Below are 17,144 nucleotides of genomic sequence, written 5' to 3'. Positions count from 1 at the left end.
CTCCTTCACAGTATACTACATGCTTTGGATGCATGTGCAAGAGTAATAGATCACTACTTTACAAGTCCGTGGAGGTGGGGACTTTTGCCTGAATGCTCCGCCCCTATTGTATGTTTAACAGACCTCTGAAGTAGGCAATTATGCGCTCAATCACTGCCAGATTAATTTACTCTCTACAGCTAAATTAACCTTCGAAGTATGCAAAGATTAACTACATTTTCCAAAACTACTGTTTTTGGAAGCCAGGCCTGGTATTTGAGCAGTGCAATACAATACATTAGATAAAAACAAATTTGATGGGGAAATGACTGCGCACTAATGCGAAGGGCATAGAGATCAGGATTTCTTTCACCACAGCCCCGTAATTTAGTTAATCATTCTTGGTCTGTTGAGCGCATTGTACCATAAGTGACAGGTTCTTACATGATATCAGAGGTGTGTCGAAGATGGAGCATTTCAAAATAAAGCAAGGAGTAAGACGTGAAAGCGAACCACCTTTTACCCCACAGCACAAACTGGAGCACTCATGTATCAATGACACTTATGCAAGTGAGCAGACAGTGTTGAGGCCACTATTATTGGGGTAGTACAATTACAATTTAATTAACTAAAAATTCAAGTACTAAAGAAGGTAACATTCTCAGAATGACAGGTGATTGAGCTAACACTGAGCACTGCTGTAGTAGGATGCCGTGTCTGTTGCTGAGGCAATAACAGGGGAATGGTGGCAGCCTGTAACCGAGGGTCAGCACAGAATCATATTTCACAGGACTTCTGGTGTACCACAAAGGTTAACGATGACTGAAGAATCCTTGGGGATGCTGATACTTGAATGGCTTCAAGCGATTGGGACCCCTGGAAAAAGGATGAAAATATAAAAGAGAACATTAGTGGGGTCAAGGGGTGAAATGTGCAGCTTTGCTGGTGGAAGACATGCAAGCAAGACTCTCTGCCTTCTTTCAAAGTACCCCAATATAGTCCCATCTTGAGATTTAGACATAGGTCCTACCTGACCAGACGGAGGCACATCTTCTCCTGTGGGAACTCCTTTGGGCCCTCGACGCTGTTATCGTGGCTCTCAGTTTCCAAGTAAACATCTAGTAATACACAGAGACGTTGTAGTTGGTTTGTGAGTAGCTGGTAACCAGTCTTCGGTTTGAAGAGCTCCGGATAATATACGTTCACCTCACTCTCCATAGCCTAAAGTAAATGGGAGTTACAAATGCATGAGGTGCTGTGTAGTAAACATGGCTGAATGTCAAAAATGAACGTAAAAACTAAGAATCATAATCAATTGACTTTAAATATGCAAAAAGTTATAGGTTTGCCAGAAACTGTACGTAAATAATGACAGACTGTGAAAATTAAAAAAAATCATTAAATTAAAACAAATATTAGTCATGACCAGTCAACCAGCCCTGGCATTGAAATGGATCACTTTCTACGAGGATGTGCACATGTGCAACCACATAGCTGTAGGCTGTGGTGGGTGGAAGCAAAATGTGAATGACAATTTGACAGATTGATGGCTGAAAAAGGCAGACCAAAAGTCCCTTTATGTATAAGAATATATACAGATTTGTTATTGCATTTTCTTTTTATAGAAAAAACAGGCTAGTGAAACAGGTAAAGTGGTCTGTTGGCAGACCTAAAAAGATACAGGGAAAGGGCATCTCTATGTAGAATGCCATAATAATTCTATGAAGTAGTGGGTAAATAAACACTTGGAGTCCTGTTAGACGGGGACATGTTAATCCATTTCAGGGCCTTTTGCACATCTCTAAAAACGAAGCTCTTCTAATTTATAGTGTTTAACAACACAGATCAGTCAAGTAAGTTCAGGGGAACCAATAGCTTTCCTTCCCTCAAAAGTAAAAGCTTGCCATAAATAAGAGTGGTTTAGTTTGAAGCCTCCCAACAACAAACCTCTCTAACAGTTTTGTAGGGGCAGGGCAAATTAAAAATTGTACTGCGGTTTGATGATTTCAGCAGAAGAGCCACCATAGCCATTTCCAGGGGAAATGTACCTTCTGCCATTGACATACCACTAAAAATGCCCAGAACCACAATATCACAAGGCCAAAATTTGAAGCTGATAAACTCTTATATTTGCGAAAAGCTTCTAATTTGGCAGTGCTACCCTGCAGGAGGCCCCTAGACAGGAAGGGAAAACTTTTTTTTTTAATATACAAAATGCCATTACACTCCTGAGAATACTTTAGCAATCTGGCTTCTTGGGCTGTGGGACAAAAAGAACAGGGACATTTAATTGGAAGTTTGCAGAAGTATTTTATGTAGTCAGTGGGTAATATTTTCACAGCCCTTAGTCCACATACAAAAGATGGTCCTGTTTTCTTACTGAGTCACCAACTGTTTTGCATGGAGACACACTAGTGGGAGAGTAAAATTGAAATTCTCCAAAAGGAATGCTGCTGTACTACAAGTCAAATAAGATTCTACCTGACAACAAATGTAAAGTTGACTACCCAGGATCATTACTCATATTCAGAGGACAGTCCACATCACCCCACCCTAAAACTAATGAGCAGCTCTCCAACTTGAGAGGCCCCCCGATACAAAGATAATCATACCCCGTGGGGAGATGATAGGGTTGGAGAGAGTATATCCTATATCAAAATTTTAAGTCGAGTGCAGAGCTTGTGTAATGAATTTTATTTCTTTCCTGTTTTAGTATATTTAGGAGTACGATAAATATGTCTTCTACATAACCACTAAACTTTTATTTACCAATTTCACGTCAAAAACATCTAATTTATCAGCAATTCTTTAGCAAAATGTGATTGTTGGCTACAGTTGAGACTAAAATTCTCCAAAAATTACGCCAATTTGACTGTTTGTGTTCGCTCGTTGCACGAGGAACTGAAATTCTGACAGATTTCCCAATTTCAATAACATGCTGTACCCTTTCTAGTCATTTCAATGTTAAAGTACTGGTTAACAAGGTATGTTACCTATGAAGCACATTTTGAGCGTCGTTGCACACGAAATGCACATCAGTAAACCTTCCCTAAAATACCGCATTCTCAGGAAACGCAGGGATTCCATTTGGACCAAGCATGCATACTTGACCAAGGAAAATTAAATTGAGTGTGATGACATATAGGCCCATTGGCCCGGTTAACCAAGCAGAAAGAGACACCGCTACAATGCCTGAATATCAGAATCCATTTTAGCTATGGATGACATCAGGTTTTTTTAGGCAGTCATGCTGTGGTAGATTCTTGGCAAAATGAAATTTCAGCGTTTGTAAACATTTTTTGTGAAATCATCTTTTTAATCGTACAGCATAGGTCAGCAGTCGATCGTTTTATTCAGATAACTAAAGCCAATTTGTTATTGCATGCTTTCAACTTGTCAAGCTGTTCCAGCGAGGCAAAGATGGGGATATCCTGGTACTTCTATGAACACCGAAGTATATGAGGTGATAAAAGCCAATGCAGTTTGAAGGTGGCAATTAAAAAGGCGTGAAAAAGCATCACTGTTACAAGAGAGCAGAGGCCAGCCAAAAAGTTTCTTTACAAGGCAATGAATTCTATCTGCATCTAATTTACATTTAGGTCAAATCCAATTATAGTCAAAACGCAAATGAGAAAGAAAAAAAGGAAGAGATCCTGACATGCAATCCTTACTGCTGGAAATCTTCATTGAAGTCAAATAACCCCACCCAAGTGTCAAAGAATCAAGAAACACTTTAAAAGCGATAATATAGCTTCTAAAATACCCCCTGGCCCACCTATATAGACATACAAAATATGTGGGTGTCTGTTCATGCAAGCACCTAACTGCAATTGCATTTATTTTTTTCATAAAGAAGCAATTAATTAGAAAATCCACCACAGTAAAATAAATTGCATATTCCACCGCTTTTAACTATTTTTAAACCAAGAAATTAAAACATATAAGGTTGGCCTTGTTTTTTTAGTGTTCCGGTTCAGGCTGGACTGTTCCTATTGAAGCAGGGTAAAGACTGATTTACATATGTTTGGGTCCAAACTGAGGATGCTTGGTGCGCAAAAGAACAACGGGGGCTAAAGATACCCGGAGTGTGAGAAAGTGGGTTTCTGTTGCAGTAACCCCCCCCCTTTTTTTTTTGCCTAATAGCTGATGCACTTTTCCTTGTTGTGCCCTGGGCTCCTGCCAATCAGGTGCCCAGGGCCTATGTTCCTTCCTTAAAACACACAAACTCCCAATTGGCAAACCCTGGCCACATGTCAGCCCCTGGTAAATGGTACCCTAGGTACCCAGGGCCTTGTGACCAGGGAAGGCCTCTAAGGGCTGCAGCACTCATTGTGCCACCCTTAGAGGCCCTGTACCCTTACACACACACACTGCCTTTGCAGGCTGAGTGTCTGGGTGCAGGACAAAACAAAGAGTCGACATGGCACACATCTCTGTGTGCCATGCCCATCACCTACACTGCCAAGGCATATGTCAGCCACCCCTCTGGCTGGGTGCCTTATGCCTATGGTGTGGGCACAGGAGCAGGAGCCCTGTGCCCCTACAGTACCCAGGTCCATTCCTGGGCACTGTAAGTACAGTGCTGCCTTTTACAAGTACATGGTGCTGAGAGCTCGTCAAACACGAGCTCCACAGCACCATAATGGCAACACTGAAGACTGGGAAGTTTGGTATCAAACTTCTCAGCACATTAAACCCACACTGATGCCAGTGTGGGATTTAATGTACTAAGCACCCCAGAGGGCATCTTAGAGATGCCCCCTTACAGCTAACCTACAATCCACGTCTGCTCTGAGGCTGCCCAGGCTGCCACACAGCAGACACGTTGCTGGACCCCTGGGTGGGAGAGCCCCTGCTCTCCCGGGCCTGCAACAATGCACATCCTGGGTGAGGTGAGAAATCTCCTCCCCCAGGATGAGCAAAGGGAAGCTTCAAAGGCATGCCGCCAGTTGGAGTTTCCCCAGGCCACTGCAACCCCCCACTCTGGCAGGAAGCTTGGCCGGAAACCCCATACAAGGACAGGGGATGTGCCAGCCTGCCCACCCCACCCCTCAGGTGGGGGAGGCGAGGTGAAGCACATCTCCGGGCTCTCGCCATCTTGAAGATGGGAGGCCCTACCCTATCAGGATTAGGCTACTGCCCCCCTCCCACAGGAGAGAGGCAGGATAGGGGGTGTAACCACCCCAGGACAAGGACCCATTGGTCCCTGGCCTTCACCTACCTGTAACGCCCCTAAATCTAGTATTTAGGGGCCCCCTGAACCTTCCTTCCCCAGATCCCAGATTCGAAACTACAAGAAGAGCAAGAAGAACAAAGACCTGCCCTGCAGCTGCTAAAAAGAGGAAGACACCAACTGCTTTGGCCCCAGCCCTACCGGCCTGTCGACCCTCGAACCTGCTCCTGCTCCAGCACGGCATCTCTTGTGGCCAGCAACCTCAAAAACCCCGGAGGACCTGGCTACCTTTGAACTCTAAAGCCCCTGGGACTCCCATGAGTAGAGGCTCTACTCAGAAACCTATCTCTAACCCCTGGCAGCAGCCCGGAACCGCGAACCCAGCACACTCTGCACCAGCCAAGCCTGGCCAGTGCCGGAGTGAACAAAGACCCTGAGGACGACCCCACGGCGACTGTGACCCCGAGTCCGGCACCCAAGGACCCCCCTCGACATTCCGGAAGAAGCCTGCAGCCTCAGAACAGAGTGCCTCCCCAACCGCGATCAACAAGAGGGTAAGATTCCCGACATCAAAAGGCACCCCTGCACCCGGCGCCCTGCGGCCCCCTGTGCCCAATCCCGGGGTACCCACCTAACCTACAACTACCCAACTTACCTCTCGAAGTGGTGGTGGCATCTGAAGCATCCTCGTCCCCGAGCTTGCAGCCTTTTTCCAAACCGGAACATTCCCATTGACTTCCATTGAGCGCCCGAAGGCTCAAAAGCACCCTGCACCCAGCCGCCCGAGTGGCCCTGGCAGTGCACTCTCTACACTAACCTACGTCCCCACTTGCCCTGAGTAAGTGACCAGGAGCCCAGCTCCCACAGCCGCGTGGCTTGCCAGACAGCAGCCACCAACCAAGGCCCCCCTATCCCTCATAGGATAACATTGGGCCTAACTCTCTCTGCACCCGGCCGTCCTGAAACCGCTGAGGGTGAACCAACTGTACCTACCTGACACTGGGGGACCCCGGAGTCTATGCCCGGAATTTCAACTCTGCCAGTCGGGTACTTACCCTTAAACCGCTAACTTCATTTTCCTCATAGGGTAACATTGACTGGCTTTTTCTTGAAAAATCTCCTAAGTGTGAACTTTTCAAAACTGCAAATATTCACTAAAAATCAGCCAAGTGACAAAAACGAATTTACTCACCTGTTCCTGGGTGAGCTCCCAGTGCTGGATCTTGGTGCCCAGCCCTGACTCTGAAAAGTGTCCACAACTGTACTTACCTCTAACTCATTTTTCTTCCATAGGAAACCATTGTCTGCTTTTCTGTGAAATTTCTCCTAAGTGTCTATTTTTGCAAAATTGAAATATTCTTTTAAAATCGTACCATTTCTGCAAACGAAATTACTTACCTGTTTCTGATAAGGACCCCAGTCCTGGGTCTAGGTACCCAGTCCTGGATTACTAAAGTAACGATAAAGTACTCTACCTGCAATTTGAATTTCTTGCCATAGAGATCCATTGAATGTTTTCTTTGAAATATTTTCTAAGTGCTAACTTTTGAAATAGCTAAATATTATTTAAAAATCATTACAGTTATTAAGTCGACTTTCATCACTTGATTCTGAGTACTGACCCAGAGCTGGATCTAGGAGCCAGACCTGGAATTTCAAAAGTAATCTGAAAAGTAATTTATTACAAGACAACCTGAATTTACCATTGAGCTCAATGCATTGTTATGTTTAGGAAATAGGATTGTTTATTGCAACCAACTGTGACTGTTTACAAAAATCCATTGCTTATTGCAAAAGTATTTATATTCAATCTCTCATTCTGAGAAAAGTATATTTTTATTCCCTTTGTGGTTCTAAAAATAAAACAAGCATATATTTTATATATATAAACCATTGGCCTAGAGTTCAGTTATTGAGTGTGTGAAACCATTTGCTGACTGAGTGTGTACAATAAATGCTTTACACTGTCCTCAGGTACTGCCTTACTGCTCGACCAAGCTACCACTTTTGAGAGTAAGGTCATACCTAACTTTGACCTCTATCAGCCTCTGGGGGACTGTGGACTCTGTACACCCTGTACCCATTAGGGAACAGTATATACAGAGCCACTTTCTCACACGGAGTGACTGCCAATGGTTAGACTTACTGCAAGCATTCTTCCCATCACATTTTTGTGTGTTCGATGTAACAGTCAAATAGGCTATGGGTATGCCCAGACATGGATCCCTTGCTCACTGTGTCACTGGATCCAAGCTACATCCAACTGAACAGCCCAAGTCAGGGCAAAACTGGTTGTGGGTTGTTTGCTCCAGTTCTGGGAGGAGCTCGTCTGGCATTTCGGGCTGGATTGTTCCTACTGGAGTAGGTAAAGACTGATTTGCATATGGCTAGGTCCAAACGGAGGTGGTATGCTGGGCAAAAGAACGAAGGGTTGGAATCCTACCCAGAGTGACTGCCAGTGGTTAGGCGTACTGCAAGCATTCCTCCTTACACCTTTTGTGTGTTGGATGTACAATAGCTTCATGAAGCTGATAACGGAACACTGACCCTTGAAGGTAGAGAAGACTAGCAGCTGGGGCTCTTGCTAACTTTGAAAGACTCCGTATCCTATGCAAAATTAGTGTGATCTCATTTTGTGTAACTGATGCAAAATTACGCATTAAGAAAGTCTGTCATCTTGCGCTTTATTTTAGCGCGCAATGTATCCACATTAATTGTTTTTGTGCGAAACAAAAAACTGTGCGAACAACAGTCACTCGCACTGTGGTTGTTTACATTGCTCCTACACTGTAAATTTGTGGACTGAACGGCAGTGTAATTAGGGGACGTGGTGTAGTTTCAGGAATTTTGTGTAACAAGTGTAAGCCCCGAAACTACTCGAATTACACCGGTCAAATTTAAATTTCACCTGGGCATAATCCTGATTTTGTTTTAAGTGTCAACCAAATGCAGCCGTCTCAGAGAAGAGCAGGTTGTTTAGAAGTTAAATGACTAGTCCTATGACTGAGAACCAAGATTACATATAACTTTACCACTTGCTCCAGTTTTTAATGATGGTGATGCTCATCCCAAAATGAAGATATAGGGAAGCAACGCCATAGAAATTAGGAGTCAGAATTACTTCGTTTTATTCAAAAACATTACGGAAAAAGGATTGACCCACCAATCTTCCCCTGCAGTAGGAATTTAGAGGCTCATGTCTTTTTAATGTATGGATGGATTTCCAGGTGTCTGGATTACAATCGTCAGAAAAGGAGACATTTCTTAAAGAAACAACAGTGGCAGCTTTTCCCATTGAGGTTTGAGTCTTTGGTTTTGCAGGAATTATGCCAGGATATCAACAGACCCAAAAGGCTAATCAAAAAGTCTACCTTGCTATGGACAATTTTGAGGTAGCTCAACCAGTCTAACTGGGCAGATAATTCGCAAATAGTTGTTTAACTTTTCTACCTCTTAAGTCCTTCCTAGGCAGTACCGTAAAACCCTTTTCACTTCCAGAACGTGAAGGGAATTCTCTGCTGGGAAGTTCAGAGACTAAAGAAAAGGAACCCAGGGATATGGCCAGGTTTATGAAGAAATGAGCACCATTTTCAATAGGACGGATGTATGGGTTCTTATAACCAACCTATTCTTGTGTAAAAAAAGCATAAGGCTACTGCGAGAATAATGTGTAAATATCTATCACGCCATCTGCAGAATGATGTTATTGTCTTTAGGAAGAACAAGCTACTTATCTTTGGTAACGCTTGTTATGGTCGATACTGTATCTAAACGCAGATGTCTCACATACTGAATATTCCCCTGTTGCTAGACTGGATCCAGAAAATCTTAATCAGTACACCTGCCTGCCAGTAGGTGGACTCACATGGCTCTACGCCAAAATGGGTCTTCTCTGGAAGTGAAGAATGGAAGCCGCATATAAGCACCAACCATGCGCTTTGATGTCAGTTGCTTTTTAGGCTGTCTGCAACCCCAAACAAAGGGGCCCAACAGCAAAGTGGCTTTGACCAGTCTGCAGATCTCTAGACTTGGGACCTTATTAGATGGAAAAAGAACCCAACTCACAGAACAGGAAGGCGAGAGAGTCAGTGAGGATTCTGCACTACAGCGATACTGAAGGTAAGAGACTTGTTCTTCTGATACATACTACTAACTGCAGATTCCACACCTTATGAATGGAGAACAAAGCAGTACCCCTAAGGTGGAGGCCTGTGAACTGGCCAAACCAACAAGCATTTACAATGCAACGGTCTCGGCATTGTTAAAGTTAGAGCTATTGGCATTGCTCATGACAATGCCGTTTCTTTAAATGTTTTAAAAACAAAAAAATAAACAAAAATAATGTCATGAGCAATGCCAATAGCTCTAACTTTACCAATGCCGAGACCATTGCATTGTAAATGCTTGTTGGATACGGAGGGACTTAGTTCAGTTTCTTTCTTTTCTTTTTACATGGGTTTAATACAGCAGCGTCCTGCTGGTTTCCAAGCGTTCTCAATTGTTTGAAGAGAAGTAAATTGCTATTGCATGAATGCAGGACGAATAGTAACAAATAACTTTTTTTTTTTTTTAACGAAATCTATAAAAGTAGCAGATCAGCATTTTAGTTTCAGGCAGTAGTGCACCTGTGAATATGTACCTCCTTTAATCGAGCGCCTTGTGTTGTACGAGTGGGAAGCCTCGCCACCATCTTGGGTACAGCCAATATGTCGACTTGGATGTGGGGAGGTGCGTTCAAACTCTCTTCAGTTGCTAAAAGATATATATTTTTTTTTATTTTCTCTATGGGCTCTTGGTAGAATGATCCATTGTCAAGTGTAATGGTAAACATGTCTCTAAGTCTAGTGGATATTGGTAGATTTCAGTTGCCACAATGTCCAGTGACTGTGACGACGCGCGCCTTTAGCATCTTGTAAACCCCACCGGGCAGCCTGTGTACAGTCGGACACGCACGTGCCCGGTGAGCTTCCGGAGAAGCCCAGTGTAGCGATCACTCGGAGGGCCACAGTTAGACAGGCACTAGTTATACACCCTTCAGGCAGCCGGTGGAGAAAGAGTCCGGGACACTACATGTCCCAGCATGCCTGGGACCGCCTCCAAGGGAAGCAGGGAACACCTATATAAGCACCTCCTCCTCCTGAGGAAAGTGCTTGACAATCGAGAACCGAGAGGAGTTGGCGGAAGGTATTCCCCGCCGGATTCCAGCGAGAAGAATTGCTGCGTCGTTCCGGTCGTCGAAGCCAGCCAAGTCCGAGGAACCGCGAAGCTGCCCGAAGCGAAGCCAAGACCGAGGTATTTGAGGGACGGGCTGAGAGCGCGCTGCTTGCTCTGTTTCCCGGCTAAACGTTCCGATAGCCGTGCCTGCCGTCTCTCTCCAGAACGCTCCAAATAGGCGTCCTCACGTTGTGTTCCGCTCTAGAAACCCTCCGATACCCTTGCCATTACCGGGACTGTATTCACGGGCGAAATTAGCAGAAGCGGTGACTGTAACCGCTTCGTTGATTCCTGACGCCTGGTTCCTTCCTATGCCTAGCGGGTCTTAAAGGGACCATTACCCGTTGTATAGGAAACTTTACTTGGTGTAATTACGAGACTTTCTGTAGGAGCTTTTTCGACCCTGAGGAGGGCTACTGCAGACATCGTCCATTTTCATTTGTTACGAGACACTCACAGGTGCTATCAGACCCCGGCCTCCTAGGCGCTTGTCGTAGAACCTAGACCTTGTGTCCTGGGTGCAGGGGAATTCCGGTGAGTAGGGTGAACCACTTAGGGTGAGAGCACAAGGGGGCATTAGCGTCCGAACAGTAGGAGAATTAGTAATCCTTGTTGTTTTGTTCCCACTCCAGAGAACTCCATTCACAGGACATCAGGTCCTTGCGACAGCTCAGGGGGACGCTTCACCTGTCAGACCTACCCTTGTTTTTCCTTATTTTCCCCGTTTCCCCTGGGGGTCTCCTCATGCAGTCGAGTGTAATGTCGCTGTGAGAGGGGGCGCCTTTTGGGAGACGGGGAGCACACGACTGCCTTCGTTCCTGCTGAGTTCCGCAATCAAGGTTAGTGACTGTACTTCCTTCAGGTCACTGACCTTGTACCTGACACCCAGCACGGGTACCCCCGAGCTGAGAGGCAGGGCATCGAAGCACCTCATCGTCACGCCTCCCTCCATCCCTCTGAGCAATAAAGCGCTGTTATTGCATTCTGGAGGAAACCCGACTCTTCCCGGGGAAGGCGTCGGCGACGTGCAGGCGGGGCACGGATCGATAGGTGATCTGAAGTGACAAGCCGCGTCTGATATAACATTGCAGTGAATCTTTCGGCTGCTGTTGAACTACAAATTGCAGGTTTTTAAATAGGCCTGTGGCGCGGCGGAGCTTCGGAGGCAGAGAGTGGGAGGAAATCGATGCTGCAGGAGAGGGCGAGATGATACCGCCAATTATTTAGCCCTAAAACCCGATGATTGCTTTTTGTCTGGCAGATTCCTCACCGGCGCACCAGGCTGTCCTTCTTCCTTCTCTGTGTGTGCTAAAGAGTGACCACACGCAAGTAAAGAGGAACAAGCCGAGGGCACCGGAAGACACCACCGCCTTTCTCCGAGGCAGAGCAGAAATGCCTCGGAGAAACACAGCGTCCTTTTCGGATTCGGGGGCGTGTTTTGCTGTTATCTCCTCCAGCCATTGGCTGGAGGAGATAATTAGACTTTCTGCAAAAAACACGCCCCCCGATCCGAAAAGGACGGGGCCTGATCGGAGTGACTGGACCTCTTCTCCAATGGCTGGCCAGCATTGAAGAGGCCAGCCAATGGAGAACAGGGGAGAAGAGGGGCGGGTTCAAGCCCCTCTTCTCTAAAACATTAAATCTCTCGACTTCCGGTTCTGCCTTCGGCAGACCGGATGGTCCCGAGACCTAAAAATGACTCATCTGTGGGCCTTTTGTGCATTAAGCCAGTACCTTTTGATGAAGGTCAACTTTGTGGGTTGATGATGGCTACAACCCAAAGTTGAGTTCGTGAAGTATAATATACGAGTTGTACATGGGTCCCGTGTCCACTGTGCCACGGGACTCAAGCTGTACCTGGCAGTTGTGTTCCTTAAGACCAAAACCGGTCTGCTGTCTTGCGTGCCCGTCTGGAGAGGACCTGGCTTGGCAGTTCCGACTGGAAGGCTCCTATTGGAGCAGGGCCAGACTGGTTTGTTAATGGTTAGGCCTTGTACACACTGGCATAGTGAGTACAAAGAATTGTGGTATGCAAGCCCCTGAAACATCAGTCAAGGCTCCAGCCTGATGCTGGGCTCTGAGTTCTTCTAGGACATCAAGTCGAACCTTCAAGTAGTTTCATCCTTCCAGGGCCGCTGTGTCACAATCATTTGCATGCATTCTCCAATCACCGGTGCATGCAGCTTATTAAGTGTCGGCCAGCAGTATAAGAGGGGTAGCCAGTGCCATGGGATTTCTGCATTTGGATTGCCCCTATTGGGAGAAGCACCTATACCTAATCACATCTACCGTGATAAGTGCTGTTATGAGAAAAGGGCTTTTGAAATGTATGGAGAAGTAATCCTGCCAAACTTTCTAATACAACGAGGCATCACTGCAATGGGCAGCATTGAGAAACCAAAGCCAGCAAGTTCCCAATCTTGGCACCTGAAAGGGCATGTAAAAGTCCCAGAGGTTGCTGTTATGTTCCAGGTGTCTGAAGCGTGGAGATGGTGGTGAGCGAATTCCGGAATTGTCAGCCTGTTATCGGTTCTGCTCTATGATGATTGCAACATTTATGTTTCTTTGGGAAGTTTTGAAAGAAAGTATGTGTTTTTTAAAGGAGAGAGAACCGCTTTTCACATGAGCGGATATCAATGAACTGTCACTGGTCCTTAATTTGTAATGCCTGCTTTCTAGTTTCTTCTTAATCATTCTTCTTTTTTTTTTTAAACAGATATTATTGAGTTTTACTATCGGTGCAGTAACACTTTAGTCATTTCAAATCAGTACGTCCATGACAAGCTCTTCTATAGAAGATACAATGTCTGCTAAGTTGTCGGAGGAATCTGAAATGTCTTCTAATGTTATAACGATAGACACCCCGACCCCCCCCCCCCCAGTTTCTTCTTAATCATGATTTGGGTTTTGTTTGCTTTCATCACGCCAATCTTTAGTGTCTTATAACTCAGGCTGTGTACTCTTCACTGGCAATACAAAGTTGACCACTGTTGCCTTGAGGTGCAGTTTGTATTTGACAGAAACACTTTGTCTGGGTTAAGGGCGAATCCCCAGGGTGGTTAGAGGCTCACCTGACAGGACTGCCGTGAAGGAGAGGAAATGAGAAATAGGGGAAGGAGAGAGATACTGAGTTGACGGATGTGGGCGAAGGTAAGTGTGACAGTCAAAAGCTTATAGAAGCCTTACAGTAGCGTGTGCACAATGCACATGAGACAAAAAGGTGAGAAATGGGGGCAGGATTCAAAAACAAAAATGATAAAAGGAAGTGAGTAGGTAGGAGAAGAAATGCAACACACAGGAAGATACAAAAGTAGATGAGAAGTAGAAAGTTGCAGCAGCTTTGAAACTCGCTCCTCAGCTGCAGGAGTCGGATGTGAGGGCTGGGATAATAATCTTAAATTTATCGCCGTGTGCAAGTGCACTTCCAGCTAAAAGGAAGTGGTTTCTATGGGCTTACTCGAGCTCTCGGTCATAGACGGCCATGCTAAGGTGTAGAACGGTGTTTTGGGAGACCGGCTCACTAAGACAGCCAAATCAGTTGTTCTGCAAACTAGGTCCATGCTGGATAACTCCAAAATATTGAGATTTAATTTTAAGTCACCTGAAATCCTGAGCTTTTCCCCCCCTGGAAAATAGGTTCTCTTTGTTGGGGATATATCTGTATGCCTGTAATGATGGAATGGCACCTAATTCCAGAGTGAGAGCTCATTATGATATTTGTGGCAGGTAAGTAAGAGGACATTACCTCCATTTTACACTCCTATGCTCAGGCCTGAGGCTTGTGGGGAGTCTTGCCTTATGGACCTTCAGCCCGGTCCACAAGCAAATGCTTCCACTACAACCAATGAATGTCGTTCTAGTCGGATGATGTCATGGTATTCGGTTCTGCAATACAAAACCACTTCAAAACTCTGCCTGGACACAGGGCGGCCTGCTGGCGTACTGCTAAGTATCATCTATCCCAATGGTGAGGATCCGAGGCAACGGGCCGGTCGGGCGGATTCCCACGATGTCAAGGGCTGCATTGGAGGCAGCTTCAGAGCGCTAGCAGACGGCGCTTACGATGGAGCTTTTTCCTGCATTTTGGTCAACGCCTAACGCAAAATAATGGGTTAGCCCTCAGAATGTGGTGAGGCACCACTGAGTCTTGCATACCTCGAAGATTTACTTGCATTTGGCCGAGTAAGGGTCCCCTGAAGGGGCTACAAGGGGTCCAGTTATGAGTCAGACTGGAGTGCATTGAAGTAAAGAAATGTATTCCAGCCACAGTGTGGTTTGCAAACAATAAGAGATTGTTTCAAAGGGGCGTCACCATGGGCATCACAGGCATAAAAAAGTATACAAATCCGGAACTGGGACTTTTGTTCCACCCCAGCTGTAACCAGTCTCCCACTGGCGATTAAGGTGTTTACATGAGCTGGTACTGTCCTGCACGGTACATTTCAAGAACTGGGTGTTATATAATGTTATAGATGACCGTTCCAAGGTATGTGGATACTTGCAGAGTAGTTCTACGTCAGCTTTATTGAAAATATTACTTACTACAGAGGAAAACGTTTTAAAATTAATACGACCGCCAAATATCAAGAAGACCTGACTGTCCTACCTGAAAAACCTCACTCATGTCTATCGTTTTAAAACTACCCTCCATAACAGCGCCAGAAAGTTAAAGGTGAATTTTCTTCTGAGACCAGAAGATGGCAGCAAAGAGCTAATAAGCTAGCAGACTAGTTGTAAAATTACTGCTTCAACAGTTTCTGCTCGTGTTTTCAGATCCGCCTCGCCTTAACACAATAAAAACACAAGCATTTGCAATGCAATAGGTCTCGCATTATAAAAGTGTGAGCAGTTGGCATTGCTAATAATAATGCAACATTAGCTATTGGCATTGTAAATGATAATGACATTTATTTATGTGTTTGTTTTATAAAATAGATAAAAAGGCATTGTCATGAACAATGCTAATAGCTTAAACTTTTGCAAATGCAAGACCTATTGCACTTGTTTCAGTACTGAAGGTTTTTTAAAAGTTTTAGTCACTACTCAAAATGAAATCCAGTTTATCAGCGTTGCCAGTGCTCCTTTATGTTTAATGCCATAAATGAAACACAGTGTTCTAAGCAGATTGCTAAATAGCATCTCCAGCCCCGATCACAATGTCTCACTTCATGCTGGACAGTGGGCACCCTGTTTACATGCAGCGCCAAGTCGGGGTGAACTAATGCACAGGCTGAAGTCTGTCAGCCTCCGAGGCTCAAAGCATTCCTTGCAACAGTCCGCTGTGTCAAGGTATAGCCATGTGTACAGCACACACTCTGCAACAGCAAGTGGTTTCAAAGTTGAGGGTGACTTCCTAAACTTTCCCGAGGTGTTCATCGTGTTTGGTGACAGCCTATTTATGCTGACAGCCCAAAAAACTGTTTGTGGTTGTGTGTTGTGTGTGTGGTTGTGTGTGTGTGTGTGTGTGTGTGTGTGGTTTTGTGCATGTGTGGTTGTGTGTGTGGTTGTGTGTGGTTGTTTGTGTGGTTGTTTGTGTTTGTGTTATGTGTTATGTGGTTGTGTGTGTATGGTTGTGTGTGTGTGTGGTTGTGTGTGGTTGTGTGTGGTTGTGTGTGGTTGTGAGTGTGTGTGTGGTTGTGAGTGTGTGTGTGGTTGTGTGCATGTGTGGTTGTGTGCATGTGTGGTTGTGTGCATGTGTGGTTGTGTGCATGTGTGGTTGTGTGCATGTGTGGTTGTGTGCATGTGTGGTTGTGTGTGGCTGTGGTTGTGTGTGTGGTTGTATGTGTGGTTGTGTGTGTGGTTGTGTGGTTGGGTGTGGTTGGGTGTGGTTGGGTGTGGTTGGGTGTGGTTGGGTGTGGTTGGGTGTGGTTGGGTGTGGTTGTGGTTGTGTGTGTGTGATTGGTTGTGTATGGTTGTGTGTGTGTGGTTGGTTATGTGTGTGGTTGTGTGTGGTTGTGTGGTTGGTTGTGTGGTTGGTTGTGTGTGTGGTTGTGTGGTTGGTTGTGGTTGGTTGTGTGTGGTTGTGTGTGTGGTTGTGTGTGTGGTTGTGTGTGTGGGTGTGGTTGGGTGTGGTTGGGTGTGGTTGGGTGTGGTTGGGTGTGGTTGGGGGTGTGTGGTTGTGTTGTTGTGGTTGTGTTGTTGTGGTTGGGTGTGTGTGATTGGTTGTGTATGGTTGTGTGTGTGTGGTTGTGTGGTTGGTTATGTGTGTGGTTGTGTGTGGTTGGTTGTGTGTGTGGTTGTGTGTGTGGTTGTGTGTGTGGTTGTGTGTGTGTGGTTGTGTGTGTGTGGTTGTGTGTGTGTGGTTGTGTGTGTGTGGTTGTGTGGTTTGGTGTGGTTGGGTGTGGTTGGGGTGTGGTTGTGGTTGTGTTGTTGTGGTTGTGTGATTGGTTGTGTATGGTTGTGTGTGTGTGGTTGTGTGGTTGGTTATGTGTGTGGTTGTGTGTGGTTGTGTGGTTGGTTGTGTGTGTGGTTGTGTGTGTGGTTGTGTGTGTGGTTGTGTGAGTGTGGTTGTGTGAGTGTGTGTGGTTGAGTGTGCATGGTTGTGTGCATGGTTGTGTGCTTGGTTGTGTGCTTGGTTGTGTGCTTGGTTGTGTGCTTGGTTGTGTGCTTGGTTGTGTGCTTGGTTGTGTGCTTGGTTGTGTGTGTGTTGTGTGTTAGTTTGTGTGTTGTGTGGTTTGTGTGATTGTGTGTGTAGTGTGGTTGGTTATGTGTGTGGTTGTGTGGTTGGTTGTGTGCTTGGTTGTGTGCTTGGTTGTGTGCTTGGTTGTGTGCTTGGTTG

The 17,144-nt window shown here is 45.5% G+C and overlaps 1 protein-coding gene across 2 annotated transcripts in view; it reads right to left on the bottom strand.

The window, feature by feature from the left end:
* Positions 1–575: 575 nt before the first annotated feature.
* The window catches only part of THOC5 (THO complex subunit 5), a 332,064-nt gene continuing 315,495 nt past the window's right edge, over positions 576–17,144 (bottom strand). For both annotated transcript variants that reach the window (XM_085636167.1, XM_085636168.1), the window contains exons 19-20: positions 1,010–1,200; positions 576–855 (exon numbers count right to left, since the gene is read on the bottom strand). In XM_085636167.1, coding sequence (XP_085492293.1) covers positions 792–855; positions 1,010–1,200 — 255 coding nt within the window. In that variant the 3' untranslated portion in view covers positions 576–791. The remainder of the gene's footprint in view (positions 856–1,009; positions 1,201–17,144) is intronic.

Source organism: Triturus cristatus, chromosome 11, assembly GCF_964204655.1.
Source record: "Triturus cristatus chromosome 11, aTriCri1.1, whole genome shotgun sequence".
Taxonomy (NCBI): Eukaryota; Metazoa; Chordata; class Amphibia; order Caudata; family Salamandridae; genus Triturus; species Triturus cristatus.
Note: the sequence above shows the minus strand (reverse complement) of the source record. Positions and strands in the feature narration are given on the sequence as shown.